General features: G+C 31.2%; 1 protein-coding gene across 3 annotated transcripts in view; it reads right to left on the reverse strand.

The window, feature by feature from the left end:
• Positions 1-8487: 8487 nt before the first annotated feature.
• LOC124372502 (atrial natriuretic peptide receptor 1) overlaps positions 8488-13882 on the reverse strand; it is an 884633-nt gene continuing 879238 nt past the window's right edge. For all 3 annotated transcript variants that reach the window (XM_046830913.1, XM_046830916.1, XM_046830906.1), the window contains one exon: positions 8488-13245. In XM_046830913.1, the coding sequence (XP_046686869.1) occupies positions 13024-13245 (222 nt within the window). In that variant the 3' untranslated portion in view covers positions 8488-13023. The remainder of the gene's footprint in view (positions 13246-13882) is intronic.

A 13882-nucleotide genomic window follows, 5' to 3' on the forward strand; every position in this document is an offset into this window, starting at 1 on the left:
AGGCATAGATTTAGCTATCATGTGGTGTGCTATGACATTAACACACTTCACATCTTTATTTCAGTGGTAACAAGAAGACATAGATTTAGCTGTCATGTGGTGTGTTCTGACATTAACACACTTCACATCTTTATTTCAGTGGTAACAAGAAGGCATAGATTTAGCTGTCTTGTGGTGTGCTATGACATTAACACACTTCACATCTTTTTTCCTGTGGTAACAAGAAGACATAGATTTAGCTGTCATGTGGTGTGTTCTGACATTAACACACTTCACATCTTTATTTCAGTGGTAACAAGAAGACATAGATTTAGCTGTCATGTGGTGTGTTCTGACATTAACACACTTCACATCTTTATTTCAGTGGTAACAAGAAGACATAGATTTAGTTGTCATGTGGTGTGTTCTGACATTAACACACTTCACATCTTTATTTCAGTGGTAACAAGAAGACATAGATTTAGCTGTCATGTGGTGTGCTATGACATTAACACACTTCACATGTTTATTTCAGTGGTAACAAGAAGACATAGATTTAGCTGTCATGTGGTGTGTTCTGACATTAACACACTTCACATCTTTATTTCAGTGGTAACAAGAAGACATAGATTTAGCTGTCATGTGGTGTGCTATGACATTAACACACTTCTCATTTTTATTTCAGTGGTAACAAGAAGGCATAGATTTAGCTGATTTAGCTGTCATGTGGTGTGTTCTGACATTAACACACTTCACATCTTTATTTCAGTGGTTACAAGAAGGCATAGATTTAGCTATCATGTGGTGTGCTATGACATTAACACACTTCACATCTTTATTTTAGTGGTAACAAGAAGACATAGATTTAGCTGTCATGTGGTGTGCTATGACATTAACACACTTCACATTTTTATTTCAGTGATAACAAAAAGCCATAGATTTAGCTGTCATGTGGTGTGTTCTGACATTAACACACTTCACATCTTTATTTCTGTGGTAACAAGAAGACATTAGATGTAACTGTAATGTAGTGTGATATTACATTAACGAATTTCACTTCTTTACGTCAGTTAACGTTTGGCCTGGTATCTTTGGTTGGGCAAAAGAAATCTGTCAGATTTATGAATATTTTCTTAAGACTGGGTTTTCCATGTCTTCCATGAAAACAGCCAGGTAACACCTGGTTTCATAAAACTTTTCCATTTCTAGAAAAGTTGTATGAAACCAATTCTTAAAATTATAGAAGAATTACCTATTATCACGGAAGAGTTTATTGTTACTGAACAGTTACAAATTTATAATCGTAAGCACTTCCATTTTAAACGTAATAGGCATTGACAAAAAGGCTAATTCTGCATTTATACTTACTAGATTAGTCTGAAATACCTGGCGTCCACCAGTGTTGTCGTTGGTAATGTTTCATTGTCTGAGCAATAACGAAGCCTATCACTCTTAGGCCTGGAAAAAATTCTTTACTGTATGCACTATTTGTCTGTACGCGCGATATCTCGAAAAAGAACTGAAACTTTTGAACTTGAAAAGTTGTATGAAGCTTCATTTCTATGAACGACAACACTGATTTCTATAATGGTGCATGTCACTGAAAGGGATTTGCTTAAGCGTTAGCAAATATTTTTACATTGGTCTTAAGGGTAGTGATGGTGGTAACGAGAAACTAGCAGAATAAATAATTTGTAAACAAACTGAGTACAATCGTATGAGCTAAAACAATTATACATCGAGTAAATAGACAAAATAATAGAGTGGAAAGTCAATATTAAAAGTCAGTTCCAAGATTTCAATTCAGCACACTATTGTTTTGTAGTTTCGCCCCTAGCTAACTTGAACTGTAATTATTCGAACCATGTTACAGTTTATTATATCGATCTGTGTCAAAAAGTTCAATCACAGGCGATGGTCTGAAATAAAATACACACACACACACACACACACACACACACACACACACACACACACACACACACACACACACACACACACACACACACACACCGAATTTGGATAAATCCGTTCAGCAATCTGTGCCTCAGACTAATTGCTATAAAGTTATCAGGATATGTCTTAGTCTCATTTGATCATGTTTGATTCAAACCATGTCGTAACCTTAGGATCATCCGCTATTGTCTATGTTTTTTTGGTTCATCATGTTATACGTTGCTTATACATTTACGATGTAGAGATGTTTTAACCTCACTGTAGAGAACTGTCACTCAACGGATTTTAAAAACTGGCAGAGTCTGTAATGCACATCCTCTCATTGAGGTAGGGGCAGCAGCTAGCCTAACATCGACTAGTATGGATTCTTCATGACATGATGCCAGTTTCTAGATAATATGATGCTGCCTTTTTTTTATAAACATAATTTATTTTTTATTATTTGAAATAGTGCTCAATCTTAAATTTTTATATGAAAGGTTTTTCAACCAAATTACCAAATGGAGAGATAAAAATGTTTCTTTGGTGTTTAAAGACGAATAATGTATTTTTCGCTGCACTTTTATTATTAATCTTCATTTAGTTCAGCCTATTATGCTTAGTTATTATACAGTTTACTCGTGAAATGTTGCAATAAATCTGTCAGTTGAACTTTCACGTAGAAACATTAATATTTTTACTTTTGTAAATCGCGTGGTAGGATACTCAAGCCTCAATAAAAACAACTCTGATTTCTATATAATCTCTTTTGTAAAGTTACCATAATTAGAGAAAATTGCATTTAGTTATCATTAGTGATTTTATTTACATAAGCGAGAGAATAAACAAAGTTTGATGTATAGAAGCTGAAATCATCCCATAAGGAAAAGAGGGAGGCTTTTGTATTGGACAATCTTTTGTTACAAGGACGCCGATGAACAACTGTGCTAATTGGTGTTTACTCTCTCGACAGCGCTGCTTGTCTACACTACGCGCAGTGTTTGTGTTGCTGAAGACCGAATAAGGAAAACGTGCATTCCTTTCTTTTTGCATTTTATTTCTATATTATGTACTTTCAAATCACTAAGTATGCGTTACTTGTATCTTGATTTCGAAGAAGAACTGGTTTCTAACCGTACTTGGCCTTTGGAAAGAAATATATGAAACTACCTCAAGTTCTGATAAAAAACTTGATAGTTTTTAGAAAAATGTTGTTATAACCGTTATTCTACAAGTCAATTGTCGGGTATACCCCTTGTCTCTAAACGTGTTTTTTCTAAATCCTGGATTTAGATAAAATCCATTTCCGCCATACTTCATAAGCCAATGTTCTTGGAAACCAATATATATATACCAATAAGTTTACTACGATAACTCTTTATGTTGAAGTTGCTTTATATCAAATCCCATTATATAATTTCAGAAAATTTTGTTAAAGGCTCTGCTCGCTTGCAATAAATTAGGTTCTAATCAGTAAAGTTCATTATTTACAAGAAAAAAATTAGTACCAAATTTTAGCAAGAAATCACTAAATAGTGATAGTATTAGAATTTATAATGGCCAGACCAACAATAAATACTGAGGAATTATTATTGACCAGGAAATAAATAGGAAAAACGTACAAAGTTTCAAAGAAAAATTAAATAATGTCAAGATTTAAAATTATGGATTTTAAACCGTCACAGTTTTACAAACGCAAAAGTATTTAAGAAAATTTAAATTAAAAACATGCTTGATACTTATGAAAAGGTTTTTTTTATGAAGAACCAAATAATTAAGCAAATAACGAACCTGGAACTTTCTAAAATCCATCGTTTTTTATATTTATTTTGTATTTCATGTATACATCAAACATGTTGTCTTGGTTTTTAAAATGATATCTAATTTAGAGTTTTTGAATGATATGTGTTTTATTTAGATAAAAATTTGTTTATATTATTACTGTAACCACTGATTACTGATTTCAGTTATCTGGGTTTAATAAAATCGAAAGGCTTCACAAAAACAAAATACAATTATTATTGGATTGGTTTTTTAGCACCATCATCGCGCTCAGCGTCCCTCGTATATAAATGGGGCTTCATGTAAATCAAGTCGATAGGCTACTTCGTTGTCATGATATTAACGGACAGATTGACAGACAGACTGAAATGGAATTTTTCAGCCCCTCAAATCTATTTAATTTAATTTCAAACTCTAACACCAGATTAATCCGGGTGAAGTTTGAGAACATTCCAACATTCTTATGACTTTGAAATTTATTGGGAACTTTAACATTCCAAGGTAAACAGTTCTTAAACATTGTTTCCTATATAACTTGATAATGCACATTTATGTATTAATAGATACGTTGAAAAGTTTAAAAAACTAAGACACAGTTTATATATGTTTAAATACACATACATTGCTTAATTCATTAGAGAATTGTATGAATTATGGCTCGAAAATGGAACATGAATTACAAAGATTTCTTATAAACGAATAAAGCAATCTTTTTTACATTTTAAAGACATCCGTAATATCATAAAAATAATAACAATAAGCTAGATTTCCATGTACGGTACTGGTCTAGATGCTGCTCAGCGATGGTGATGTGATGATGTCATCAGGGGCTCAGCGGGGCTGGGGGACCTCGTGGTCAAAATTGTTGAATATATACACTGTTCCATATGGCGACTTTCGTAGGTAGTTAAAAACTAGATTTTTTGTGTGTAAAAAAATGTGAAATTTGTATAATCAAACCTTATTTTTGGTTTTTTCTGAATATTAATAGTATTTTTTACTTCTTCATTACAATAATTAAATAAATGGTGTAAAACCGAGAGATTTGATTTTGAATTAGATGTAAAGTTACCGTAGATTACCGTACATGGAAATCTAGCTTATTTTTATGATATTACGGATGTCATTAAAATGTAAAAAAGATTGCTTTATTCGTTTATAAGAAATTATAACTGGTACCGTACTTGCTAATATAATTGAACTATACTCGAATTTATTAGTTTTTTTTATAATATCATTAAATAATGTCAACATTCAGTTTTATTTTTAAAAGTATTTTCATTGATGTTGAGGAGCAATTATTAGCTTTCCAGTGATTTGAATTTATTATAATAAATTAAGTAAAAAATAAAATGTAGAAGAATTAAGCGTTAACTGTGAAAAATTATTCTACTAGTGCCGTATGAAAATTCATTTAAATCCAACCAAGATAATAGAAGAAACTGATAATTAGATTTCTATATTTCGTATTAATAAACGTTTATTTAATACGTATATATATATATATATATATATATATTTAAAAACTTTTCTGCTGTACTATTAGGAATCTTACTTTTGTTGTTTAGTTTGAGAGTTTCTGGCCATTAAGGTATTTACAACATGTAAACCCCTGATTTCGCAGTAGCTCTGAGCCGAGATTTTTCAGAGTCCGAAATAATATAGTTCTTACTACTTACCGCTCAACTCAACTTAAGTTTATAGGATTATAGATGAGAGGCCATATTCAATAAGTCAGAATGTATTAAAAAGAACTTCATGCTCACAATTACCAACACGTTACCTATGTTCCAACACGTTTGATAACAAATGTGACCCCTACCTGTCCAGTGTAGCCCTGATCCTGCACGCGATCCGATATATATAAATACACCTATATATTTATATTTATAATTAACTCGTAACCTTCACGGTTCCAACTAACCCGCAGTGCACAGTGCAATATGTTTTCAAGTAATCTAATACTTAGAGAATTATTACTAATTAATACAAGCATCAGAGTATACCTCTGTTCAAAAATGTTAGAGGTTGGTACTACCTCTGTTCTGTAGTACCAATATTAGAGTGTTTCTCTTAAACGCAAGTCCAAGTGGATTACACAGTTTCCATTACAAAAACTATGAAAGTATTTCTTTGTTTAGCAGCTCTCGGAGGATTACAACACTTCTAGTACTGAAGCTATCAGAGTATTTCTTTGTTGTATAAATATCGCTGTATTTTACGGTATTGAAGTAAGTTGACACCTACGGCCACACTGACACTTAAGGGTGCTATAGGGAAAGGAAAAAAACACAAACAATCATGTATCAATCAACCTAAAATATACGAAACATATCAAAATATATATCTGTCCAATAAAATCTATCTGTTAATTAAACTGCTTCTAGAACTAAAGTTGTCAAGACTATTGCCCTGTTTGCTAATTCGAGTGGCCGCTGTGTCCCTCCTGCTCCACTCCACCACCAGGTAGAGGTCACAGCATGTGACGTCACCAGCCACTGACACGGTTTTACATTCTTGTCCACACCGGTGATTCTGCCGACTACTCAGCAATATCCTCCGATAACTTCAACTCTAAAAACTAATTTCTTTAAGAATCAAAATATACGTGTTCCTTTCACCTACTAACGACTGATAAAATCAGGGTTCTTATTAAAAACCATTGAAGAAAACGTTGTTACATATTTTAACCCTCACAATTTATATAAAAGTAAGTTTTCAAACACTCAAGAGTTTAATTCACTCCCACTAAATAGATTCAATCACGTTTAACTGATTTAGTTTCATTCTTCATAGTGATATTAAATTCTTTAAAAAATCTAACGCATCAGTTTGATGGTTATTATAAAATTATTTGAGGTATTTTTGAGATAAAATACAAGTTTTATTTTTTTGAACAAGTTGGTTTTAAGTTAAATATAGCATATATTATTGAAACTCTGACGTTATTTTAATATGAAATATCAATCAATTTCTTTTATGAGATTCATAGTAAATGAAATCTGTAATTCTGAACTGATAGAAGTCCTTAAAATATATGTTTATTATTTTGCGACCCAAAAAATTAACTAACATTTTATATAAAAATATCTCCTCAGAATCATTTGTAGGAGAGGTACAGTGTAATAAGTAGTTGTCATCTCAAAATACATAAATAATATAAAACTCAATGAGAATGTTACTTTTGAAGGATGATTTTGTAAAACTCTAATCGCGAGTTTACAATTATCGGGTTTGGATTAGCTAAACATATTTCTGGTTCACTTATTTTATTTACACAAATTTGTTTCAAACAATATTTTATGAATGTTAATGTTTATTGCAGTCTTATTCATAACGCCCGAAAGAAATTTCTGTACACCACTAAAAAATTCAGCGTGTGGGGTGAACTCATAAGAGCAGAGGAACTTGGCAGGTGTGCTTAAATAATAAATTGACCTCGTACTGCCAACATACACCTGGTTGTGATTTATGCATGAAGTAAGGGCTTTCAGCCGGACTCGGCATTTGCTTTGGCTGTTACACTACACATTTCTATCCCTCTCTGGGTCAATGTATGACTTTAACATTACTTGATTTTAGATTCATACTTGCTACAGTATTCACATACTTATTATAAATGATGGACTGTACTTTGCTTAAAGTTCATTACTAATTATGGATGTTTGTACTCTGCTGAAAGAGATAACAATATTACTGTTTATACATAATTAAGGTATACGGTGTTAAAGATAAACAGAATCACGCTATTTCGGGGACTGGTATCTGATGTCTTTGTCAGGGATGAAAAATAAAACGTTACAGTTACTCTTTGAATAGTGGGTCACGCTCGCATACAGCATACATCACTCAGTTGACTGCTTTCGGTTACGTTTCCCACTATTATCACAGTACTTTTCACAAATAATTGTGAAAAAAATTCGAAAATATAAAATAATATAATTCCGCTCCTTAAAAATATTACAAGTAATAAGCCCAATTTTCCAACTGTTCTGTTAGGTTTAGACATATAAAAAATGCATCTAATATTCTTCAATTCTGTTGGAGATAAATTATTTTATAGTAACTCATTTCATATTTTTGGGTTCATATAAATGGTTGAAACAAGTCACTATTATGAAAATTTCATAGTCGTTCTTTGTACAACTGTGCGCTAAAAATTAATGCACTCGTATGTCTAGAACGCGAAGAAACACAAATGCAAGATAAAGTAATATCACCAACATTAGAGTATAGTTATTCTTAAGTTTCAAAGCATACTCTATATTATTTATTATTACACATTAAGGCTAACTAATTTTTTGCTTCGCAAATAAATTTTTATTGCATTACTGAAATTCTTTTCCGTATTTTCTCGAATCCAGAATTAGACAATTGCTTTCATCTTCTTTGTTCAAAGATTTTAATTGATGATGAAAGATTCGGAAGAATAACATACTATAGAACATTTATCTTCATAAAACAAACACTACGTCTTAAAGATTAGACTCTGTCGTGTCAATGATTGTTGTGGGATTGGTTAGGATGGGGAGGTTTGGATTGTTATCAAAAACAATTATGCGTGTTAAGAATGCGCAAGGTCATTTCACCATCCAGGTAATGTAACTTAATATAAACTTCTGAGTAAACTAAGAGAAAAGAAAGTACTAAATTACATCTTTAAGTTCACCCAAAAGCCATACTGTGTTTTTGAATGTTTAACATTCATATTTTTAAAGAGGTAGAGAGATTCTGTAAAAAATAAGGGTTTGTACGTATATTAGGAACATTTTGAACAAAGGCCACACAATAAACACTTCAATGTATTTAATTTATTTAATTTAAATATTCAACGATATTACATGACATTTACAAGTGAATGATATTTACAGAAATGTGTTACTACTTAACGACTGAAAATAAAACTAAGTCATTCATATTACGAACAATATTGTGTTTACTAATGGCAGACACATTTGAAAGTTATGTACGCGTTAAACAGGAGTATAAACTGGTAACAGCTAACACTTCAGGAGTATAAACTGGTAACAGCTAACACTTATAGGAGTGAAGATACAGTTCAATAATTTACAATAAGTACACGCGACTCTGGCGGCGCGGTGTCACAGTTGCAAGTCTCTCTCGGGTGAAGTGGCGTCACTGGGGTCATTTTTAAAATTTTACTTTCACTGATAAAAAGTAAACAGAGTATATAAGGCTTACTCTAAGAAGTTCAACAGTGTTAGTCGAAAGTTTTAGAATCAGTTTGTACTGGTTTACTACGTTTTGTTACATATAAGACAAAATTTTAAAATCTAATATATTAACTATAAACAAGCTATTGTGTAGGGCGAACAAAATATTTTATAGGAACACGTTGCTAGAAATCTAAAGCATTGTTTGTAAATAAAAAGTCACTTTATTGCCTTTTTCGGTAAATTAAACTAAACAGCGTACATTTCTATCACCCGAAAACATCCATAGCTGTTCTTAATCCTAACATTATTCGTAATCTTCAGGTTGTTTATTGTAATTAATCTTCCCCTGAGTCTAAATAACATGTTATTCACATAAACTATTTGCTACAAAATATAATATTTGAAATTATGTTTTCAATAAACTGATTATAAATAAACAATTTTAACTTCAATGTGCTGTGTGTATAGTAGTTTCAAATTACAAAACATTATTTAAACAACGTACTCAGTAAATATAAAACTGAATAATGATAATAACACAGATTTAAGGAACACTGTTTCTAAGTAATTAGTTAAATATGGTAGAAATTCACTTTAGTCGCTCTATTAAACTACAGATTCCATTTACTAGGCGAGAACGAGATACAAACTCGTAAAACAGGAGAGTGGAAGTCCTTCAGGTCGTATAACTGGGTACGACGCATATATCAATACTGTGATTTGAGATTAAGTAGAAAATTACTTTACCATTCGACCTATACTTGTTTATGCAACGAATAAATCAATTAGTGCTACTTATTTTGAGTTCAGTCCACTGCAGTTAAATTCATGCACATAAAAATTATCATTGAAAGATTTTAACTTTATTGTTTTACATGGATCAACCCTAAGTATACTTTAGACCACACTTTAATGTGGATTTATAAAACATAACGGAGTACTCAAATCTCTATGGATGGGTTCCTCTAAAGGAATTTACATAAATTGTGCCTGTGTTTTAGTTTTCCAATTTCGATGTTCTTGATTATTTTTTTACTGTAAACTATATTTATTTTATTTATATATTGTGTTATATTACATGCAACATTACAAGAATATTTAAGCAAAAACAACTGTAAAGGTAAATTGCACGGAAACACAGATCACCTTAACCCTTGGTTCAGAAGTTAGCATCTGAGCATTTAGTATGGAAGGTTTCGGGTTCGAATCGCACTGGCTTTCTTAGATCTTTTGTAACGCCATTTTAAGTTAAATGGCTCATAAAAATAAAAGTAATTAAACTTAATAAATAACGTATAATAATTTTAATTAATATGTATGTTACAGCAACTTATAATAATTGTGGCATATAGATATATAAAATGGACGATATACATATATTATTCATCATTACAGGTTATGAAGATTTTGTTACTCGTATAATAATATCAAGAATGTGCGAACAGTTTTTCAAAATTTTGAATGACAATTGTTTCTTAAATCATATTAAAATTTATATTGCTGAAAAATAAAGTCAGTCTGTCGTGCTTATCCTATTACAATAGAAATATGTTTTTACAGTAAAAGCAACGCACAATTATCAAGTATTTTTTAATTGATTGCATGAGGCATTTTATCATCAAAGATGCCAACGTTATTTCAATAAGAAGAGCTTCTCCATCATCGAATGTGTCTGTTTAAATAATTTCTTTATAGCTAAAAGTTTAAATTTTTGATTTAAAATTGGCAGTATTCATCAATACAAATTAAAATATTTAGCGCTTTTTCTGATTTAATGATGCTACTTAAAAGACTATCTGATGTCAGAGGTGTATTATTTACGTTTCCATAGATAATATGAGAGAGATTATTGTAACTGTCATTTTCATTTTAAGAGGGACTTTCCAATTTTTTACATCGAGTTAAAGGAAGATGTCCGATTCCACCTTTAGTGTAAGTGCGATCGTGACAAATAAAACTAATCAATTTGAACTAAGAGTAATAATATAATATTATATAACCTTACTAATTTGTTTCAAAACTGTTATTAAACCTTTTTTTCTACCTAGACCTTTTTTTTGTAAAACCAAAATACCGAAAAGATAAAATCTATGATTTCATAACAGATATAAATAATATCCATCCGAGTTATGCAATATTGAAATATACGTCTAGGTAATAAGCGAACATATACCTATAACATCAAAGAAGCCATCGTTTTCCCAATAAGAAGAGCTCCTTCAACGAGTATGTTCTTTTGACGGAAACAATGATATAGAGGGTTTGGATTTTTACGTCATTCAACATGAGAGTTCAGTGTATAAATACAACGAGAGACCCGTTACATTTTTAACTTGTTTGAATATTTAAACAAAACATTTATGTATTTATTTAGAAACATGTGAATTAATATCTAAAATATATATTTGGAACACCACTGTAGTGGTTTTACCATTTAAAACCAATACATTGGTAAAGAATAGCATATACTGCATCTGTCCAAATCTATTTCATAAAAGATTTTATATTATTTATCCAAAATATTATTTTATAACCACAAGAATAAAAACGACACCAACATGACCCTCACGAATTTATGGTTGATAGAACAGACGCAACATGGTAAAATGTAAAATATGTAAAAGAAAATTAACGTCATTTTCGGGTTTCGGTATGATATATTAGAAACAAAAGACCAATACCTTACGTGGCTTTTCAGGTAATGCTGCCACGCAGGCTCGAACCTTTGACCTTGGGCGTAATTTGTGCGTAATAGTGTCAAAAAAAATACAACGGCTTAGTAGTTAGAAAACATAGATATATGTTTTAATAATACCTCAGAATATTAATTTGAAAGTGAAATACAAATTCTGCTCATTACTTTAAAACTATTCAAATATGAAGTTTTATAATAAGTATATATAAGATTTTAAATATATTTTAGACAAATAAATATAATGATGGTATTTGAGAATAAGATGTAGTTTAAATAATATTATTTTTATTTCTTGTAGTGCGTTTTGGTTCAATGTGAAGAAAAAATAATTCAGTATAGACATAAATATGTATATCATGGTTGGGCTTACCATAACAAAAAATTACTTGTATGAATATGAATATGATGAGTTATTACAGAGTTTAATGAGTTAAAACAATTTACACAGTATAATCGATTTTAAATTACCTTTTTTAAACAAATAGAATTTAATTAACTATAATTTTGTATTTCCAACACGATTAATATTTTAAATGTGTTATGTGTTTAAAATTGTCTTATTAAAATCAAATAGTTGTAACCATAAAACTGTGATTAATCTTTTGTTAAATGAATATAAACGTACTCGATAAATCAGTTACTATGGTCTAGATCATTGATGTATTTTGATCAAACCCAGTTTACTTATTACAAATTTATTATAAAACTATTTTTTAATTCTTATACAAAAATATAACTCTTTATTTCAAATTTCTATTATAATTAAAACGTGTACAGGCAAAAAGCATTAACAAGATTATAACGTAACGTAACGTATAAAGTTTACTTATTTCATTAAATACAATTCCATATATTGCCAGTGGTAAAACTTAACTGGAAATTAAAATTTTAATAATTTTATTAACTCAACATTTTAATAACAATGTTATATCACGTTTGCGCTGGTAAATCTATACTTTCTAGGAAACTTACATTACAGAGTGCTTACATAATACTCTTTATTACTAATAATGTTAAAACGAAAGCGTTAGAGTACAGTAGCCTTACAACCTACCCAGGGTGAATAAAAAGTGTTTTATTTTATGTGAGTATTTCTTAATTTTATTGAAATATTCTACTTGTAAAAATAAATTTGAGTACATATAGCAAAACTGTATTGAATGTATTTTTCCCTTTATATAAGCGATGAAAAATTTGCACGATTCGTCACAAATGTAAAACATGTACTGTTCCTAGTGTTTGTCTCACAGCTTTAGCTTTTCTTTCGCATAGCTCTGTCCTTAACGAATGTAATGAATACTTGAGTCTATTATTTCGGAGAAAACCCTTTGTGAGAACTTGTCTTTTTAGACACCCTGTTAACTACATGACAGTCTCTATGTACAATACGGACATGGTCTAATTAAGCGTAGAGTGGGCCGCAGGACGTCTGCGGTGTCAACAGTGTTGCCACATTTACGTGGAGCCATCACCTTGCAGGAGAGGAGTAGTGGCGCTGATCTCATTGGTCGATTTGCTGTTCACCTTTGGCTTGCTGTTGGCAACACTGTTTACGTGACGGTTGCAGTTGGGCGTGGAGATTGGCGCAGAGACGTTGTTAGGCGTCAGGCCCAACTGATTTGTTGGGCTCGTCTTCTTCTCTCCCTGGAGCCAATACGTGGTCATCTTCCCTTTTCCCTGGAACACGCAAAGATCACTGATGTGAACATACTGTTATCTTGTTGGCAAATTTATATTATTAAAACATAAGTCAAATACTTTAAGAATACCTATGCATTGTGCTGAGAAATTCTTTTTGTCACTTTTTGTATTTTTTTGATATAAATTACATAAACGTGCCTTACTGTAACTGTTCCGTAAATGTATTGTAGCATACAACTGTACCATACACACATTTTAACGTAACCAACCTTATTAACGTGTCATATTTTCAAGACATCCTACTCTTGGCAAATTTATTGACATTAACAAAAAATAAACAATAAAATTACCTAACATAAAGTACTAAAGGTAGTCACCCGCCCTACCCGAGGGCCAAACTCCATACCCAAGAGCAAGGCCAATTGCCGGGCCGACATAACGCCAGATCGAGGGCCGCGCCCCGCAGTCCAACTGACCTAATATTTTGGGCCTTTTCGTTTTTTGGCTTATTTCACTACAACAATATTGAAATATTTATACGATTTTAATACGTTTAAAAAAACTTTCCACCTAAAACATGACAGTTTAGTTAGTATATATGCATAAGTATCGGTTTAGGTTGTCAGTAAATGTTGAAATGTTTATTTTGTTATTTTTTTGATTTAAGATCACT

This window comes from Homalodisca vitripennis, chromosome 1 (assembly GCF_021130785.1).
Source record: "Homalodisca vitripennis isolate AUS2020 chromosome 1, UT_GWSS_2.1, whole genome shotgun sequence".
Lineage (NCBI taxonomy): Eukaryota > Metazoa > Arthropoda > Insecta > Hemiptera > Cicadellidae > Homalodisca > Homalodisca vitripennis.